At 36.2% G+C, this 18,839-nt stretch overlaps 2 protein-coding genes and 1 long non-coding RNA gene across 7 annotated transcripts in view; 1 reads left to right on the forward strand and 2 right to left on the reverse strand.

Annotated features, from left to right (window-relative positions):
* Positions 1-18,839, reverse strand: part of LOC136409112 (probable serine/threonine-protein kinase kinX) — a 101,759-nt gene that overhangs the window by 3,187 nt on the left and 79,733 nt on the right. The window contains exons 1-6 of one of the 5 annotated variants that reach the window (XM_066390435.1): positions 11,232-11,376; positions 5,459-5,769; positions 5,288-5,396; positions 5,190-5,254; positions 3,889-4,104; positions 3,494-3,832 (exon numbers count right to left, since the gene is read on the reverse strand). In XM_066390435.1, the coding sequence (XP_066246532.1) occupies positions 3,494-3,832; positions 3,889-4,104; positions 5,190-5,254; positions 5,288-5,396; positions 5,459-5,762 (1,033 nt within the window). In that variant the 5' untranslated portion in view covers positions 5,763-5,769; positions 11,232-11,376. Of the gene's footprint in view, positions 1-3,493; positions 3,833-3,888; positions 4,105-5,189; positions 5,397-5,458; positions 5,770-11,030; positions 11,174-11,231; positions 11,377-18,839 lie in introns of those variants that run through there. The other 4 variants (XM_066390432.1, XM_066390433.1, XM_066390436.1 and 1 more) reach the window with 4 other exon arrangements.
* On the forward strand, positions 3,463-3,662 carry LOC136409116 (uncharacterized). The gene is made up of 2 exons (XR_010752153.1): positions 3,463-3,560; positions 3,630-3,662. It is a non-coding gene; the product is annotated as an uncharacterized lncRNA (long non-coding RNA).
* frj (farjavit) lies at positions 14,316-18,686 on the reverse strand. The gene is made up of 8 exons (XM_066390437.1): positions 18,371-18,686; positions 18,170-18,303; positions 16,282-16,437; positions 16,072-16,226; positions 15,800-16,014; positions 15,588-15,743; positions 15,376-15,535; positions 14,316-15,326 (listed from the first exon to the last, which is right to left on the reverse strand). The coding sequence occupies exons 1-8, from the start codon at positions 18,580-18,582 to the stop codon at positions 15,102-15,104; spliced, it is 1,413 nt and encodes a 470-aa protein (XP_066246534.1). The 5' UTR covers positions 18,583-18,686; the 3' UTR covers positions 14,316-15,101.

Here is an 18,839-nt window from a genome sequence, read left to right on the forward strand (position 1 = left end):
CGTGGCGACGCTCATTTGTTCAAGTGTTTTTGTTGACATGCCCAGAAGACACATGAGTGTGACAAAAACAAAAAGTCAGTAAGATAGCTGTGAGTGCTGCGTTGCTAGGTTTGAAAAAAATCTGTGAAATGAGCATTGGGACCAAAATTTTCAGCTATCACAGTTTACCTAAAGGTGTAAACTAGGTTGGCAACATCATCACGTGAAAATTAAAAGCAAGGAAAAGCAAACATTTGATGGCAATTAGTTTTGGTTTAATGATGAATAATGTCTCATCGTGCATTGTTGTCAGCATAAAAATTCGAAGTCATATTCATCCACTTTCGGTGGAACAAGGTCACCTGGTGACCCACAACGGGGACATTCTTAAACGGAGACGTGGTTCCGCTCTGGGCGGCCCAGATAAGGCTGGTTTGCATCGCAGGCAAGCAAAATTATTCTGTTCAGAAATTTTTCCGTCACTAACCATTACTTCGTTTTGGGGAATTTACTTTCACGGACGAGAGAAATTGGATTTGCCTGCTTCGAATTCACAAACTAATCGGCATCATCAGTCAAACACTCATAAAACCAACGCGTTTCTGTTATAACTACCTATAATTTCACGGGGTGTTGGGCAAACTTCTTATCGCAACTGGTAATTTGTAGTTGCATGCAAAACATATATTTAGCATTTAATTTTTATCATGCTTCTCTGAGCGTAAACTCATCTCATCTAGAAACACTCATCTTTAACCTGGAATTATGGCCATGGAAGTTCGTGCACGATTAATATTAGTTTCTTGCAATAAATGAATAAATAATTGAAAACATACTCATTCCGTTATACCCCTGATCCAAAAAGACCACCATGCCAAATGCTCATATTTTTCCTCCAATACAAATATGTATCCGCTAAGTTCCTGGTTAGTCTGATGGTTTAGTCACTGTCAAATTTCTATAGTCATGCTGTTATAATAAGACATTTTTCACGTAAATGACTTCTATATCTTAAAGAGACTTGCTTTATTTTAGTTAACTTTTTGAAATCATTATTTCGATATTTGTCTGCAAAATAAGGCAAATTTCCACTTAGAGACGTTGATTCCCAATGAAACTTGTTTTTATTGAAAACTGCAGCACCTCCTAGAAAAACATCTTAGAGGACCTGATATTATTATTTTAGACCTGGGCCACCCTGTAATTACGTGTATTGTTTTGGTTTTGTCTCAATATTTCAATTAGAACCCTGTAGGTAACTTTCTTCGCCACCCTGTGTACACGTTGTTCTAGATTTTCGTTTACAGTAAATTTAAAATTCACGAAAACTTGAATAGAGACGTTGTAGGAATGTGCCTAAAGCCTAAACTGACAATAATACCTCTATCGACTGAGTATTAACAAGTTTTTTTAATCCAAGTATACGATATCAATGATTTTTCCTTAATACACGGTTCTCATCGGTTTGATGCGGTCACGGCTGCTTGCGTCTAACCAGACACGACACATCAAGCATATTCCATTCTGTCTTTAACTGTTCCTTCGTATTTTAAAAACTTATCACTGCCAGATTCTTTGAGGTATACATGAGACTATGTGCATGTTATTACAAAATTTTCAGCTTCTACAATTCTCTTGTTTTGCTTTCGCTCCGACGCTAACAGTGAACGAGATAACGGCCTTTGACACGCTCCTGGAACACCCTGTGGATTATTCAAGGATAAAAAAGTGACGCTCGAGATGTCGTTCGTCTCAACAACTGTTGAATAGAGGTGTTGTACTTGTTCCGTAGAAATTGTTTAGAATTAACCACAGAAAAGTAATTATGTCGTGGGTGTACAGTTTAAAAATACTTGCTAGATTAGTACGTCATACTGTTTTGACCACCCTGTACATGTGTGTAAAATTATTTAAATTGCGCTCCTGGCACGTTCCTGCAACTTCTCCATTTAAGCTCTTCGTGAATTTCTGATAAGTTCTGAGACATTTATTTGAACGAAAACGTGGAATAAAAAAAAATAAATTAAAAGAGTTGGAAAGTTTCTTTATAACTCTTTAGGTACCATCCTGTGTATAGTCACATATTTTCCAATTAAGTTCAGTTTCCGACAGTAGATTAATGCATTTCTCTTTGGGCTGCCCTGTATAGTGCCTACCTGTTGCTCAAATACTTATTCCAAAAGTTAAATTAATCAAAATGGTCTCGGATAGCCTTAGTCTGCAATCCTGACCACGTTAAGCAGGACGTCCATTTCGCCGAAAGTCAGTGCAATCGCAATTTGCTCAGTTGAAAGATTATTGAAATTCGAGCGATGTTCGTTCGATTGAATTGAAGCTGCGTGCGCAACATTGAATTGCGAGGTCATTGAGGTAAAAACATTTCCTGTGGAGAACCACGTTCAGTGCCACGTAAAAATCGCCACAATGACAAAATCCCATAGAGATCTTCATCGCCGGCAAGTTTCTGGCTAATCTTGTGATTGAAATGTCTGCAGACCGTTCAAAGACCTCGCATATCAGAATATTGGCGATGGTTAAACCTCGTTACTTATCAGTTTTATCATATTCTCTATATCTTATTCTTGACGACATAGTATCTAGCTTTCATGGGAAATCAAAGTATTTTGCAAAAACTATAACAACAAACACTTACCAACTTGCCGCCATCTCTCAGTCTCTCACCTGTTATAGCTAAAGGGTTAATAATGAATTATGCATGTTAGATATACATAAGTACAAAACTGAACCAAACACAAGAGAGAAACCGTTTATTAGTTGAAACGTGCAAGAGGATGATAAATGTTAGTCTGGTGCATTAGCTAAGTAGATGTCACACTTAATTAATCACATAAACCAACCGAAATGATGAGATAATGAATATGATATTGGGCAAAAAATAAAACCACAGACGTTTTGTCGAAATACCATATATTTTTACCAATTTCGCAGAGGTAACATTTCCGACACACAATTCACAGAGGATTCTTTGGGAAATTGCTTTATCGATCACTAGGTATGTGACATTTACCTAGGATAATGCAGTAATAAATAAATAAAATAAATAAATAAATTACTAGGGGCTACAGAGAAAAGAAATAAATTACTAAGGCTAAAAGACAGTTCTACTACAATGCTTCTTCTAAATAGAAACGCAAATGTTTAGCGCTGCTGATGATAATTAGAAAACCGATCAATATGAGCATGAAGAAAGAATAAAAAGACTAAACACTCGGGGCCTCTTGTGTGGGACCTATGTGGAAGAAGCTAGAATAAATCGAGAGCTTCAGATTTGAGAGAAATGAGAATTCGTTTCAAATAACAAATATTACTTGGACGGCAAAATGAAACGTCGCTCCTTACAGTCATTGAATTCAATAATATTCTTATCTTTCTTTCTTAGGATCAGTTTTGGTCTTGATTTCGCCCTCTGTATGAGGTCCTCTGTGGTTTTTACCCCCGCGCGTTTTACCCCCGTGATGTTTGCCCTTTTTATGTTTCTTCCCCTTAGACTCACGTGCTTTCCTGGCATCAATGACTTCAGCTAAGACTGAGGAATCCTCTTCGTCATCATCATCATCATCGTCGTCGTCATCGTCAGTATTGTCATCGTCGTCGTCGTCATCATCATCGTCACCGATTACACTACCGAGACCGTCGTCGTCATCGTCGTCATCGTCATCGTCGTCGTCGTCGTCATCGTCATCGTCCTCCTCACTAATACTATTAACCGACACGGGTTTCACTACGATAGGCTCTTGCACAGAATTTTGAGCGATCGGCTCCTCGTCTTGCACGGGGTCTTTTTCGATCAGGGATCCTGGATTTGAGTCGTCTTCCAAAGCTGTTTCCGTACCTAAATATCGATTTACACACTCTCAAGATAAATCATGATAACATGTCTCCTCATACCACTCTCAGCTTCTCCTTCGGCGTCTTCGATGGTATTCACCTGCTCTTCCGGGACGGCTTCTTGGAGGGTGGTTTCGGCTGATGATTGAGCGGCAGCGGCTTGGGCGGCAGCAGCTTGGGCTTGAGCTAGTTGGGCGGTGTTGGAGATGACTCCGGAAGATGGGGATGGTTCGTCTTCATCATCGTCGTCGTCATCGTCGTCATCATCGTCGTCACCTAATGAAATCAAAGTTCTAAGTTTAAACAGAAGATATTAAGATGTGCGCATTCATAACGTTGAATAATTTGATACGGTCTTGTGAACATGTTTCATATCAAATTTTATTTATAAATTATATCATATGATCTAGTATCATCAGAGGGCGAAATATTCATTTCGCGCACATATGAGTGCGTAAAGTACGCGCATGTCCAAACAATCTGTTATTTCCATTGGTTACAATCAGCTATTTTTATGTTCAAATATGACTTTAAGTATGTTAAAGAACAATTTCCATTAGCTAAAAATGGCGAGCCCTTTCCAATTAGAATTTGATCTCCGAATTCAAAATAGCTGCAAAGTGTAATTTTTTGAAAAATTTCAAAATGTCAGCGTATTTTTCAAAACAGATGATACCTATATTAACATAGCCTGTGTCGAAATACCTCTTTATATCAATTTGGCTTCATAGGGAAACGCTGGACTATTCTCCCACCCTTTGTTTTGAACAAAAACACATTTAAACGGTGGAAGATCAGCAACTTTATATATAGATATTAACCAGGCATTTGGCAGTGTCCGATACAGTGGTCTATCATACAAACTTTCAACGCCAAAATACCTACTTCATACTATCAAACATCTACTTGAAACCAAACAAGTAGAAGTGCGAATTGACGACACTTTGTCTTTCCCTTTTTCGTTTTTAATAGCAGGAATATGAATATGATATGTGGCAAGAGAAGTCTTAACGCTCGTGTGTTGCATTTGCTTATACATTACTGTGTCGCACTCTTTTCTGTGTGAAAAGTGAAAATATTATTTTACATAGGAAATTAACGTTCGAACTTGTCTTAGCCTATTGCAAACAAAATCAAATTCACACGGGTGTTAGAGAAAAAAAAAGAAAAAAAAGAAACAGGTAAAAAAGAAGTGAAGAACATTTTTATTTACAAATACTTAATATTATCACACAAAACTTCTAACAAAATGTCTACATATTGATACTTAACGTCCTTTAACTCCCGCAAAGAAATGCTCCCATATTATCACAGTTTATAAGAAAGGAGGCACCATGAAATCTAAACAGAGCTGGACCTACCTCCTCCTAAAATATCGTCAAAAAAGCCGTCAAAGTAATCTCCGCCTTCATCGTCGTCGTCGTCATCATCGTCAGCTGCAGTATCGTCGTCATCATCGTCGTCGTCATCACTCAGAATGTCGTCATCGTCGTCGTCATCATCATCAGACGACTGACGACCCACAACTCCATCGTTCTTGTGATGATGATGATGATGATGGGCACGTCCTGAAAAACAAAAAACATGTTATTAGTGTACTGCGAGTTTCGTTATCCATAACAAAACTTACCTTTCTTGACTTTTTTTGGAGCCGAAGTAGTTCCAGCTGCTTCTACGTCAGTAGCGGCAGCCTCTTTCACTTCTGCAGTCTTAATCTCAGCTTCACTAGTTGCGACTGCATCGTCACCAGTCTTCACCTCCAAATCGCTTTTGACTATCTCCTTACTTTCCTCTTGGACTTTGCTTTTCAGCTCCACTTCCGTACTCTTGGTGTCGTACTTTTGCTCCTCAGTGTTGGCATTTATTATAATGGGATTGGCCTGGCAAGCTAGAGCTAGATAGAGCAATACCGCTCCTAACAGGTACAGCCTCATCGTGGGTCTGCAACAGAAAAATATCCTGCTAAGCTTGGGAAGTGCTAAGTGGAACGGAAAATCGGCTTGCATACCGGATGACCAAGTGCGGTCAACTGTTTAAGTTACTTAAAAGATTATTGTAATTAGTGGTTTATTTACGGGCATGTTGTGTCTGTGTACTGTTAGTCAGCACCTTGTAAATCAGGGGCATACGGTACCGCCGGTAAATACTATGAAATCGCCAACGAGGTGTTGATTACGCGGTTGGTCTGATTTATGAGGAGGAAGTGGTCAGAACTCGGAAGATCGAAGTTAACGGTTTATTGCAGAATATTGTAGTGCTTAGATATTTGTTACTAACGGGCACTGCCTTCAATTTTTTTCTAACTGTTTGGACGATGGGTGTACTAAAAGAGCTTCACGAAAAAGCAGTAGATCATCGGATTTACCACATCAAACACCCTATTTTCTAAATGGGATCCTGCATATTTACCATCTTGTTTGAGATCCAGGTTAAATTCAAAATTTATTTTAAGATACACGCTATACGCGATTTTAGTGGTTCTATGGTTTTAAACGGTGGAATCCTGCCAACTCCTGCAACAACGTCTCTTGTGAGCCAGTTTGATGGTTCAACCTCGCAGTGTTGTCCTGCGCTTTCATGTCTGTGTCCTTTTATTGTTTTCAAAGGTTTTATTAACCTTTTTAAATTAAGCATAAAGAGTTACTTACGAGAATATTTCCATGCTCCTACCTACCTCCTACCTATCTTTAACGTATGATAATCTATAACTGTTTATACAATCTATAACTATAGAGGACTAAAATTAAGTGTATACTTATATTAAAAAAACGGTATGTTTGCGTTATGAAGTATAAATGTTAAAAATCCACTACCCCTACTAGCTACAATTTTTGTAGTGTAGGCGTGTCTGTTCATGTAGTCGTTGAGAATAAATAATTCTGTACTTACATTATCAGGTTTCTCAGGCAGTACCACGGGAACAAATACCGTGCTTTAGGAGACTGATATTGCTATTTATAGGTATTTGTATGGTGTGTTAATCGTAAATTAGTTAATTAAAATGGTCAAAATGTCGCGGACCTTCTTGAGATGCCGGAAGTGCCACCGTTTTCTAGATCACGGAACTCCCAATTACTTTTTGATTCTGCTTTGATAAAGGACACAAAAGAGGTGAAAAAATACCCACAAATTTACCTGTATTTAAGTATGAAATTGTTGGAGTTTTCGCAGAAGTAGATATCTTAAGTACCTGGGAAGTACATAATAAAATTACAAAATGGAAATTTGCAAATTTTCATTTTGTCACAATTTTTTTAATTAATTTTATTAATTTACTTTATATTTATTGTACTTTTTTTACGAGGAAAATCTGGGAAATACCAGTTACCAACCCGGGCCTGATGTAATTGTTTTTTGCATGTGTGTTTCGCCGAGGCCTACCCACTTACTAAATATCTCGGAAACGGAAGAATCCTTTTTCTCCGACCCGGGAACCGGGCTTTAGTGATGTACAAAATCTCGGTTAGTATCGGAGAAGATTTTTCTTTTTGCTGGGTCTCTCCTGCCGTTTCATCGTCTTGGTCTTTTGACCTCTGACCTGTGTATATTTTTACCCAGTCTCTTTCTGTGGTGACGCAGGTCGTCCCTTTGCCTGCTGTCATCCATCCGTTTTTGCCAACCACGCCCGAAGTCACTTTATTTTCGGACGGGAACCAGCAAAACACCACGGTACGCAATTAGTAAACATTTATCGTACCTAGTACCACATAAACGATAAAAATTTCAATTTTTAGATTCGAGTTGCTTGAAAGCACTACCACTTCAATGGTGCAATATTAAGAATTTCTGAAGCAGATACTTTTTGTAAGTAGGTACTTCTCGTATAAAATAATTTTAATAGGTCTCGCCGAGAAGAAAATTCGATTTGCGATAGATAGTCGCAAAGTTACATAGTTTGGTGCCTATTTATTTTTAGGAAATTACTTGACTTAAAAATCGATTTGCATGCTTGAAAAAGAAATACTTGACTTTTCTATGATAATACTCAACTTAATAGCAATTTTCTTCAAACTTAGAAAGGTGATATTCAAGTTAGGTGCCACCGAGATATTAAGTGGCAGAAACTTCTATAAAGGCGAGAATCAAGTTCAAGACCACCACTGGGTTGTGACTTCAAAGAGAGTTGATGGCACGATTTTTGTGAAAAAGGACAGTATGTGTACTTTACATTCAACAGAAATAGGATTCATAGTAAAAATTGCGAATCAAGACGTTTTTCAGGGATGCGTGTAGAACTTATCAATTGCAACAATTGTTCTATTGGAACTTTCTATGTTCTTAAAAATTTTCCTCTTCAGGCCACTCAGAAATCAGAAAAATTCAACTTCTCCAGTATAAAAGCCCCAGAACCCCCTATCGTATTTGCTTTCATTTGCCTAGTCAAAAACTCATTTGTAGTCCAACACCGAATTCTTCTTACAATTAGTTTTGATGCTCTAAAATCCCAAATATTTCAACTTAAGAACATTCGAAAACTCTTATTAGGTCAGTTTATTAGAAATTCAAAAAAATGTCCCTAATTCGCGTGTTTACCCAGAAATTAAAAATTTCCTGATGAAAGTACTGTTGATTAAGGATTATCAGTGTCTGAGAAACCCTTCATGGGGTCACTCAGAATAAACAAAAACTGCTCTATAGGTTGTTCCCCATTAAAATCCAGATAAAAAATAGTTTAAACCATTGGAAAATCCATTAAAATTCCGTTCTTTAAATTGCTGCAAGATGAAGATCACAAAGTAATCGTGTTACTGTTATTCTTACGAATTCAGAAACTTAAAAAAGCATCTCTTAGTTGTTCTCTTACACTCTGAAATTCCAAGAACCCCAACTTTAAATCATTTAGAAATATAAAAACATTCTCGTCAGGGCGTTAAGAAATGCCAGGAACCGTTTATGATGTCCCCTCGACTTCGCCAGAAAGTTTAACCTAATCGATTCTTTATAACTTCTAATCTCTAGTTGAGATTCCCAATAAGCCTCAAAGGGCGCAAAGTGGCAATTGTCCTAACTACATAACATCAGTCTGCATTTTTCTTTTCTTTGTGGGTTTTCAAGAATAAGAAAGATTTCTTCCCTTATCGATTCTCTTAATCTATGTTATTATGTAATTGCAGCTTTCAAAATTTCATTAGTTATCCGTAAGTAGAAAATGGTAGGATAAGAAAAGTGATAAAAGATCGAGGGGCGTAGAAACTTGAGAAGCTTTTGAGACATTTATAATACATATTTTGATTGGGCTGGCGATGTTCACCCTTTTTGATGTCGTTGAAAAATGTTCCAGAAATCGACTATTCTCCCAAATAGTATAAAGGTAAAATCAATTCGAGTGGAACTATAAGAATTGTATAAGCGGGAGCAGGGCCGCATATGGTTTGGTGTGCCTGCGACAAAGATTAACTACATCGCTTGCAACGGTAGCGGTGGAAGTGGGCGGAGTCGTTCCGGGGTTTACCAGATCTTTCACCGTTTCAGAATGTTTAGTCTTAATAAGTTCTAGTGACTGATTAAATTAGTTTCGAACTTTTATTTATTTATAAATTATTGTACATTTCCCCCTTATAGCATAACTTCGTTACGTCATTAATAAATGCGATGATCTGAACTCTGGGGGGGCTGATATTTGGGTGTTTGTTTTTGATCTTTTGATGGGTCGAAGACTGAGCGGCACTGGCTTTTTGAGGTTTGTTTGTCGTTTAAATCAATGTTCAGCACCGATCAACTGCCGCATGGGGAGTGTTAAAGACATTCATTAATTCCATCAAAATAATGCGTAAATTCGCACGCTTTAATTTCTTATCGCTGTTTTTTGCTCAGATAGTTTTTAAAATTCCCATAACTGCGAAGGCGATGGAAATTTTAAAAATCGATAGATCAATACTAATCTAAACATCGAAATTGAGACGTCGGCCAGACTGACTTCGTTGTCTTTGTCGGATGCATATTAAAACTTATGCGGTTCTTCTCCCACTTGCACAAATATGTTTCCACTTGAACTAATGATGCCTGTATATACATAAACTATCTACATAAAAAATTATATTCCGGACATAAATTTTAAAGGTGTCAATAAAAACAAACCCCCGAAAACTTATTGCTTCGCTAATCTTAAATTTCTTATAAAAAAGCCTGATGATGGCTTTCTTCCAACTAAAACGTCGAAACATGCAAACGTGTGATAGATCATTGAATTGGAGATAAAAAGTAACTTCCAAAATACGTCACAAAGTTGAGGTTCCTATTTAAAAAAAAGACCCAATATCTCAGAAACTGAACAGCAAAAAGAAAAAGTATTTAGACCAATATGTAAGCTTCAAAAAACTCATAATAATTTTCATTCGTACAACCGCCAGGTTTGGACTTATTTTAAAAAGCTGTTTTGATCAGTTTTTATTGTTTCTCAATATTTCATAAATCAAATAAAATTTAGCAACCTATGCCCCATATAACCGACGCCCTAACTCTAGTTTAGTTTAGGAGATATCGATAATGAACCAGATTATGATGATTTTGATGAGGCTATCCTATCTAAAATACATTATGATAAAAAGTAATGTGTGTAAATGAATAGATACAATTTTTCAGTATTCATTTTTTATTTATTAAGTTTCAGTATTTGAGAGGACTGAAATAGGTATATGGACGAATTTCTTCATTTTTGAAAATTTGAAATTTCCTTCGTTTTTTTTACAACTGCAAAAAAGTCCTCAACCTTCAGTTTTTTTACAAGTCTAAGAATGGAAATGGAAGACGCCCATCCTGTACAGGGTGTTCCCGGATCATAAATCAAATTTTAAGAAGAAAAGGTCATAAGAACATGGATCTGCCCGTACAGGGTGTTAAAAGTGAGAATTCAATTTAACATTTTTATTGTGCGTCACTGGCTATTTTTCTTGGAAAAGCGGAATTGCGTGAACAATTTAGAAACATATGGGCATTAAAATAGTGTTTTTCACCATTATTTTCCTCATATCCTGAAATATATATGTATATATATGTATAGAAGGTTCTGGTACTTAGGATATCAACTCCCAAAACAATTTTGTCAAGGAAATTAGAAAAAAAATCTTTCTGTAGCTTTTTTTCCAAATATTAAATTAAAAATAGTAATAGTGCAAGTACGTCCTCTGGAAGTATTCAATGCCACTATTTAAATAAAAAATAGTGACCGGAATCACCACATTTCCTAAGCATTAAGGGCTTACCTTTATGGCTCAAAACTAATCCTAAAAGAACTAACTACTACCACTAAGCAAAATGCCTAAGAGCGCAATGACCACGGTTCCAGCTCGCGCAAAGACCAACCGACCACTATTGAAGAACCATCGACATCACTCAAAAAAGTGCCATCGAAAGCGCACCACCAAATCCAACGCTAATCGAAGTAGGCCGGAAATCACACTTACCGCTTCTGTGTGGGTCACTAGCCCCGCCTTAAACTTGAAGAAGAAGCACCGATATCACTGAAGATCGCGCACGCGTCACTTAAGTAGATTCAGCGGATCCAAGGACCGAAGTAGCGTCCTTCGTTCGCGCACCGACAAATACACCGTACTCGGCCAAGGTTTGGTTAAATAGGTACCCATAGGAGTGACGTCAGTTGGTACTGGGTAGGTATCTCTACCACTTCTTCAATCTTCATGTGGTTCAAAGACTTCTGGTACAACTGAGAAGGATCTTTGAATTAAAGCTGTTTTTGGTGAATTGATGAGTTTTTTTTTGGAACCATATGGATCTTTAGTACTCCACCATTTCGGTTTTTCAAAAACTATTCTGGGACAATTATATCTTTTTTTTTATGTTTTAAGGAGGACCTATACGTGGCAAAATTGAAGGGTGGAAATGGTTCGGCTAAAAACGTAATGGGCAAAAAAATGGGTCTCGGATACTGGGGCTTTTTGGAACCTTCCATATATTCAGATGTCCACCATCATTTAAAAACTACAGGGTGACTAAAAAATATATATAATTTTGTGATTCTCGAAAATTCTTTTAAAACGATCACTCATAAATCTCTGCATATTTCGCATCGGTCACGGTTTAAATTCCTCAAACGACCTGAAGAGAAACAATGCACATTCCAATCTTCTTCACTCGTATAGAACAGTATAATGAAAAAAGTGTTGGATGCATCCCAATGATCGATACATAGGCGGGGCCGCATTTAAATCGACTAATAGCTTGCTGATTTCTCTTGTACAGGTCAAAGGAATGTGTCCGTGTAAATGAATAATATAAATATCAAATTAATTAATCTCTTTGAAGGGGAAATTTATTAGCAGCTTTATAAGAAAAGTATTTTTATCACGTTTAAATGGAAATGTAGGTCCTCTAGGCTGGTTCAGTTTATCAGGCCTGTGACATACGTCTCTCTGGTTCTAGATATAAGTTGTATTAAAGCTGAAAGAATTTTTTTGCATTTTGAAAAGTTTCATAATTTTTCTGATTCTCGGTGAAGTTTCATGGAATCAAAAATCCTACCGACACTCACAAATTTCTGAAAAATAATTTTCTTAATGCTAACTACTGCTTTGGGCCGGATTTCAACTATTCAAACCCTGTGCACTCGCCCCTGGCTCGATATATCGGAATAAAAAGAAGTTTTGGAAATGTTAAAGTTTCATCATGTTTTAGAACATAATTTAGGACGTCAGCGAAGCTCTATGATGCAAAAAATTTCAAACTTCGAGTCCCAGTTAATCAGACCTCTTGAAAGGCTCCCCTGGTTCTCAATGATGATCCTCGGGTACAATTTTGAAAAAATTCATCTTTTTTTTATTTAGAAAATTTCGGTTCTTGGGCGCGATCGGTTAAATAAAAAAATATTGAAATAAAGCCAAAACCATAAATAGAACTAACATTTTCGGTTTAAAAATGAATCAGCCCCGTGAGTGACGCTCCTGACTCTCGGTGCGAAAATGAAAAAAAAGATTTTTGAATCAATTTTTAAGTAAATATTCATCTGCTCAGTGGGGTTTCATAAAATCAAAAATATGCTTTGAAATCTTTGAGTCTCTGAAATCTGGGAAACTTATAAGTGACGGATTTCAAGTAACAAGTAATAAAACCGGTTAATGAGAGGCGCTCCTCGTTCTCGATGTAGAAATTGAAAATGATTTTTGAAATATTAAGAACTTCATAAATTTTTAGTCTTCACTCCTCAGTGGCTTCCTATAAGTCACAAAAAAATTGTTAAACCCCGGAAACACAAGCTAATTGCACAATTTTAATCAATCGACCCTTTGAGAGATACTCCGGTTCTCAGTAAATATTGGCAAAAAGCTAAAACGTTTTATTATTTTTTGTAATATTCTTGTGTGATATTATAAATTTTGTAAAAAAATTCTGGTTCTCAGTGGTGTTCTATAAAATCAAAAATAGCGGTAAACCACTTTTGTACTTAATAAATTTGATGGCATCTATTAAACGGTGTATCGAGTGACGCCCTTGGCTGTCCGTTACTGAGGCCAAAACATGTCTTGAAAAGGTTAAAAAGTTATTTATTGTTCAGTATTATCGTTTTTTACAGCAAAATTCAGGTCCTCAGTGGCGTTAAACCAAACCAAAAAAATTGTCAAACCTTGAAAACCCGGAAGAGAGCTGAATTGCACGATTTCAATGAATCAACCCTGTGAGGAATGCTTTTGGTTTTCAATGTTGAAGCCAAAAAAGGCTAAGATGTGAAGATTTTTGAGAACTTCATCATTTTTTAAATGGAAATTGAAGCTCTCAGTGGAAAAAAAATATTGTCAAATCGAATCTCGAAAACAACAAATTGCTTCGCATCGACCATTAAAATCATTCGATTCTCGTAAAATGTAGAAGCTGGGGCGCGTTCTGTGGTAGCAGATTTCGTAGTGGTCATTCAACGAGTAGAAAGAGCTGAAAATAGTTTGCCCATGCTACAAAAGCATTAAAGAAAGTTACCTACACCAACATCTTTCTCTTCCACCAAAACAAATAAATCAATTGAACATAATGCAATTCACTCTCGAACTGCTGGAAATTGGGACACCTTGTGTACTTTAACCAAACCCAACTTTCAAACATTTTTTTGTCCCCTAAAAATGAATAAGCCTTTGCGGTCTTCGACTCTCATTGTTGTAAAACCAAACGTTGCGTGTAAAAGCGTAATTAGTACCAAGTATTCATGCAGGCACTCAGCCATCAAGTGAATCCTGAAGCATATGAGACTGAATAGCACTTATGACCTACTGAAGAGGAAACCGTCGACCCAGAAATGTTTAATTCTGATGGACTGACCAGAATGGGAGAGTTCAATACTATCAAGGACGGTCGCTTTCCTTGGCCGACGAGAAAAGAAAGTCCGTGACCAAACCACACGAATTTGAATGTGTAGTGACGTGTTAATGAGTCTGATTTGAAGGACGAGGGTAGAGAAATTTAAAAAAATCTTAAAAAACATTATAGAGTTTTAAAAATTATATATTTATTTAACACGTACACAATCAGACGCAAACGAACACTGATAACATTCTCTATAGCTACATACATAATTATACTAATCTCTTTTAATGACTGTATATACAAGGTGTCCCAAAAATATACTGACAAACTTTAAGGGGCAATGGAACGCATCACTACAAACTTTTTTCTTAAATAAACATATGTCCGAAAATGAGTCGTTTGCTCGTTGTTGAGCGTAGAAAAAAGCAATATGGTTTTGGTCGTTACAATCATGTTTGTTCATGTTAAACGCTGTTTTATTGATAAGTAAACGATGGCTTATAGTAATTGTTCAAAATGTTGATCATTTGCTTCAACCCAAAGATTGCACTTCAATGACTCACGGACATATGGTATATTCCGGGAATAGCTTCTAGATGTATGCAACTGGCCATTATTCTTGCTAAGAGATACTCCTCATTAAGAAGAGGTGTCTCGTAGACTAGAGATTTGAGATAACCCCAAAGGAAAAAAATCTATGATGTTAAGATCAGGACAACACGCTTGCCAGGCTACACGACTCCCCTTACCAATCTATCGGCGCATATCGGCAAGTTCTTTAAATGAGAAATTAACGTTTTTTTTTTGTTTTGCGGGCATATGTTTATTAAAGAAAAAAGTTTGTAATGACGTCCCCAACACACCCCTTACAGTTTGTCGATATATTTTTGGGACACTCTGTATAACACTTGCAAGATATTATTTCTGACTTTGGAAACTACATTACTATAATCTCTCAATAATTTTAAACTTGCCAGATAAACATCTCTTTTTACATTAACATGCTTAATATGTATTAAATTCATGCGTTACTTCTCCTTGTTCAGGCAAGGACATTCTTGTGCAGACTTTTTCAATTTAATCAAATACCTTCCGAGTAGATACATGAAAATTGTGAAAAATATCATCCAATGGTAGACTAAATTGTAGTAATGCATTATTTTGTGCACGTCCAATAGACCGAACGCCAGGGCGCTGTATGAAAAGAACTGCATCTTCAGGAAGAGCATCAGTGAATAACCAACTTTTTTGGGCTAAAACTATTACTGTAAAATTTAAAATCGTTACTGCATAAAGAAATACCAAGTAATATTCATCCTTTAGTAAAATACTGGCCCAAATGTCCTCGACAATAAGGCCAAAGGGGATCATCCCCACTGAGATGTAGTAGCCTGAGTAAACTCCATGCCAAACACCCGAAACAAACATTGTGGCCAAAGTCCTATATCTCTTACTTGGAAATCTAAAAACCTTTATATCAGCGGGACATGAAAGGTTCAGAAACTTGCAAAAACCTTTTATAAATACAATTTGCCAGCCAATATTGTACAGTCATATTCCAGTTTTTCATCCCCTCTCTTAGAGTGGGATAAAACTCTGTTGCATAAGAGTTTATGCTATGCACAGTCTCATAATCATATTCTATTGCCTCTAGCAGGTTTGAGGAATTGCTAAAATGTTGCAGGTTCAAACGATTAAATTTAGTGGAAACTTTCTACCTACTTACCAAGATTCTTTAAGTTTGGCAAAATTTGAAGTAGGCCCATGTCCTGGCTGGTTAGCAGCAAAGGAGGGATAAACACCCATTCCCCCCACTAAGCACACGCACTCAGAGAGGGTAAGGCCTATGTAAATGCGCATTCGGAAATTTAAAAATGTTGGCCATATGTACCAATATCTATAGAGAAATGAGTGATCCTCAAAATCAGGGGATTGAGTATACTGAAACATTTATTAAACGATGAAGTTCTCGAAGAATTTTCAGAGTTTGGTACATACAGATAGTGGCCAAAGGTAGTCTGTTAATATGTAGATTGCGGCATAAACGGGGACTAGAGGGAATAGTTTTCTAAGGGTAGTGTTTTTGTAGTCATCATACTTGTGAAATGGTTTGTTTAGATGGTCAAAATAGGTTCTATATTTATAATAAGGCCCTAAAAGTGATAAAGTTGTAGTGTTAGATATTGAAAGGACCAGAATTAATGGCACCTGTGAGGACTCCTATGTAATTTAGCGAATAGCAGAATATATTGAGAATATTCAAGTCTAAATCCTCAGCTTCTTCGTCATAGCCGCTGCTATTGCTTCGGTTTAAAGCATTGTTTAGGGCTTTAAGGTGGATGGAATTTTTTTCGAAGGCTAAACCTTTGAGGTAAACAAAATACCGGTCAAGGACTTGGAAATTGTCGAGAAGGCAAACGATGCAGGTAAAAGAAAATTCATGTTTTATCGTCAAATGACTGAAGATCCATTAAGTTTAGCAGCGGCATAAAGCTCTTAGTAACTCAGTAATAGAGACTTGGCTTGGACCTGGGAATATAATTTCTATGGATAGGAAGAAAAGGGCTATGCCCCTTTATTTAATCGCTTCTATGAAAATTTTCTTCTTAATAAAGCTACTGTTTTGGCTTAAAATATTGTACTGAGTGTATCTTTGTAACGGGTGCACCTTGGTTAAAAAGTGTTTCGATTCTTTGTTCGGGCAGGCATTTTCTAAGTTATTTAAGTGTTTTTCGTCATGAATTATGGAAAAAATAATATACCGAAATCAGAACTTGATGAAAAAATGTCCTTAGACTCATAAACAGCGCACTAAGTAAGATGCAAAATAATTTTCCTGTAAACCTTTAACAAATCTATTAATGTTGTGCTAAGTGGGTAATTTTTTACCCATATTTTATGGTTTTTTGGAAAAAATACTATCCGAATGTTAATTAAAAGTATTAAAACAAAATCTAACTGCACATTCTCGATTTTCAAGTGAAATTTTATGGTGTCATTGTTTCGCAGCTGACTTAATTAGTTCTTAATATACAGGACGTTTTTGAAAAATCTTTCATCTGGACATAGAAGATCGGGAACATTCGTTTAAGGCTGTTTAATATACCATATATAACCTGAAACTTTCATTTTAATCGGCTCAGAAACAGAAAAGTTATAATGTTGAATCCTATAGTAAAAAACCTCTCAGAAACATCCGACATAAAATTGCGTAATTTTTATCTCTATTAGGTCTATACCTTCTGAGGAAATCAATAAATACCAATGCTGTTTGGAAACGGACAAAATACAGTTATTTACTTTTTTCTTAATTAAAACATCCGGTTTTTTTGCAGATTTTAATTTGCTCGTGTAAAAATGCCACAAATATTTGTTTGTTTTATTTTTATTTAAGATTGGAAAGGTTTGGCCAAAAAAATCTCATAAGTTCTTAGATCAGGTATATACTAATTGGCGTATTGGAAGAGACGGCGCGTTCCATGGCGTACAAGGTAACTCAATTTAACGCCTCTCGATTTTTTTATGGGACCGAAACTATACCAGGAAGTATGATGGAATGCATTTGAAATACTTGCAGCAAAGAAACTTTTATTCGGTGTCACGAATCATTTATAAAGCACAATCCAAGTGTGTTGAATTTAGTGGTACATTTTGGACATTTTCTAGCATTTTCCGTTTTAAACTTTTAACCTGAAATGCAAATAATTTTTTTTTAACATATTTGTTGAATTTTTTATCTGAATGAATTAAAATCTGTTAAAAAAATGTTTTAAGTGTGAATTACTTGGTTTTTTTAGTTTATAATCAAAATATCATCTGCAGAGGTCAATTCCTTGGAGTAGGTACATACGTAAAACTATCAGCACTCCAATATCTCATTTGCTGAGGACCAAGCTACTGAAACCATAGTAAATTTTTGCTGAGAGCATGGTTAAAAATACTTTCATGAATAATTGTTTCAGTTTATCAAAAACCAGGTTTATGACCAAGCGGCAAGTGATTATTCTCAGGTTACCAGGAGCTTCATGCCCCTGTCACACTTGGCAAAACCTTAATAATTTAGCCCTAAAATCAGCAAGAGCTATTTCTTACTTACCTACTAACTTAAGGGTTAAAATCATCTGAACTAAGTTTGTATGACTCGGTGGGTATGGAATGCCAAAATACACAGTGGTTCGAAAAAATATTAAGTACAAAAACGAGAACAAAAAGCTGATTATATGGCTGTACCTATAATAAAGTACAATATAACAAGAAACATTAGTGTCTTTATTTTCCTATCCTTCTAACCACTTACCTTATATCCATATACAAAATTATAAATGAATTAACTAGAATTGTAATTATTACAAGAATACAATATATCTTGGAAACTGTCAGCACTATCAAGAGGCCTAGCAATGCCCCAATCTTTTTTTTGGCGTCTGCATCTTCGATTTTCCGGTAATAGCACCCAAAAACGATGGAAAAAAATAGAAAGAATAAATAGACAATATCGTCGGAGTTCATGATCGTAATTAACAATAAATGAAGGATAATCTTTTACGTTTTATCTCATTTTGCCTTAATTCGTTACTCGAGTATAAATCAAAATAAAAACCAAAATATCTATTTTCCGGAGATTGTTTACTTTTAGAGTATGGAGCTCCAAGAACAGCTGATTGATTGACATAATTTAATTTTATACCGAATTGCTCTGCCATCTAATATAGAAAGTTCTAATGAATTGCTTAATGTCGCAGATTACTCTGGAGATGAGGTACAAA

Source organism: Euwallacea similis, chromosome 5 (genome assembly GCF_039881205.1).
Source record: "Euwallacea similis isolate ESF13 chromosome 5, ESF131.1, whole genome shotgun sequence".
Taxonomy (NCBI): domain Eukaryota; kingdom Metazoa; phylum Arthropoda; class Insecta; order Coleoptera; family Curculionidae; genus Euwallacea; species Euwallacea similis.

Excerpts from the sequence above, each read along its gene's own strand:
- frj (XM_066390437.1), bottom strand. The coding sequence starts at position 18,582 with ATGAACTCCGACGATATTGTCTATTTATTCTTTCTATTTTTTTCCATC. Across the intron at positions 18,304-18,370 it reads ATTTTGTATATGGATATAAG|GTACAGCCATATAATCAGCT; the intron begins GTAAGTGGTTAG and ends ACTTTATTATAG. Across the intron at positions 15,536-15,587 it reads GCAAATTGTATTTATAAAAG|ATTTCCAAGTAAGAGATATA; the intron begins GTTTTTGCAAGT and ends AAAGGTTTTTAG.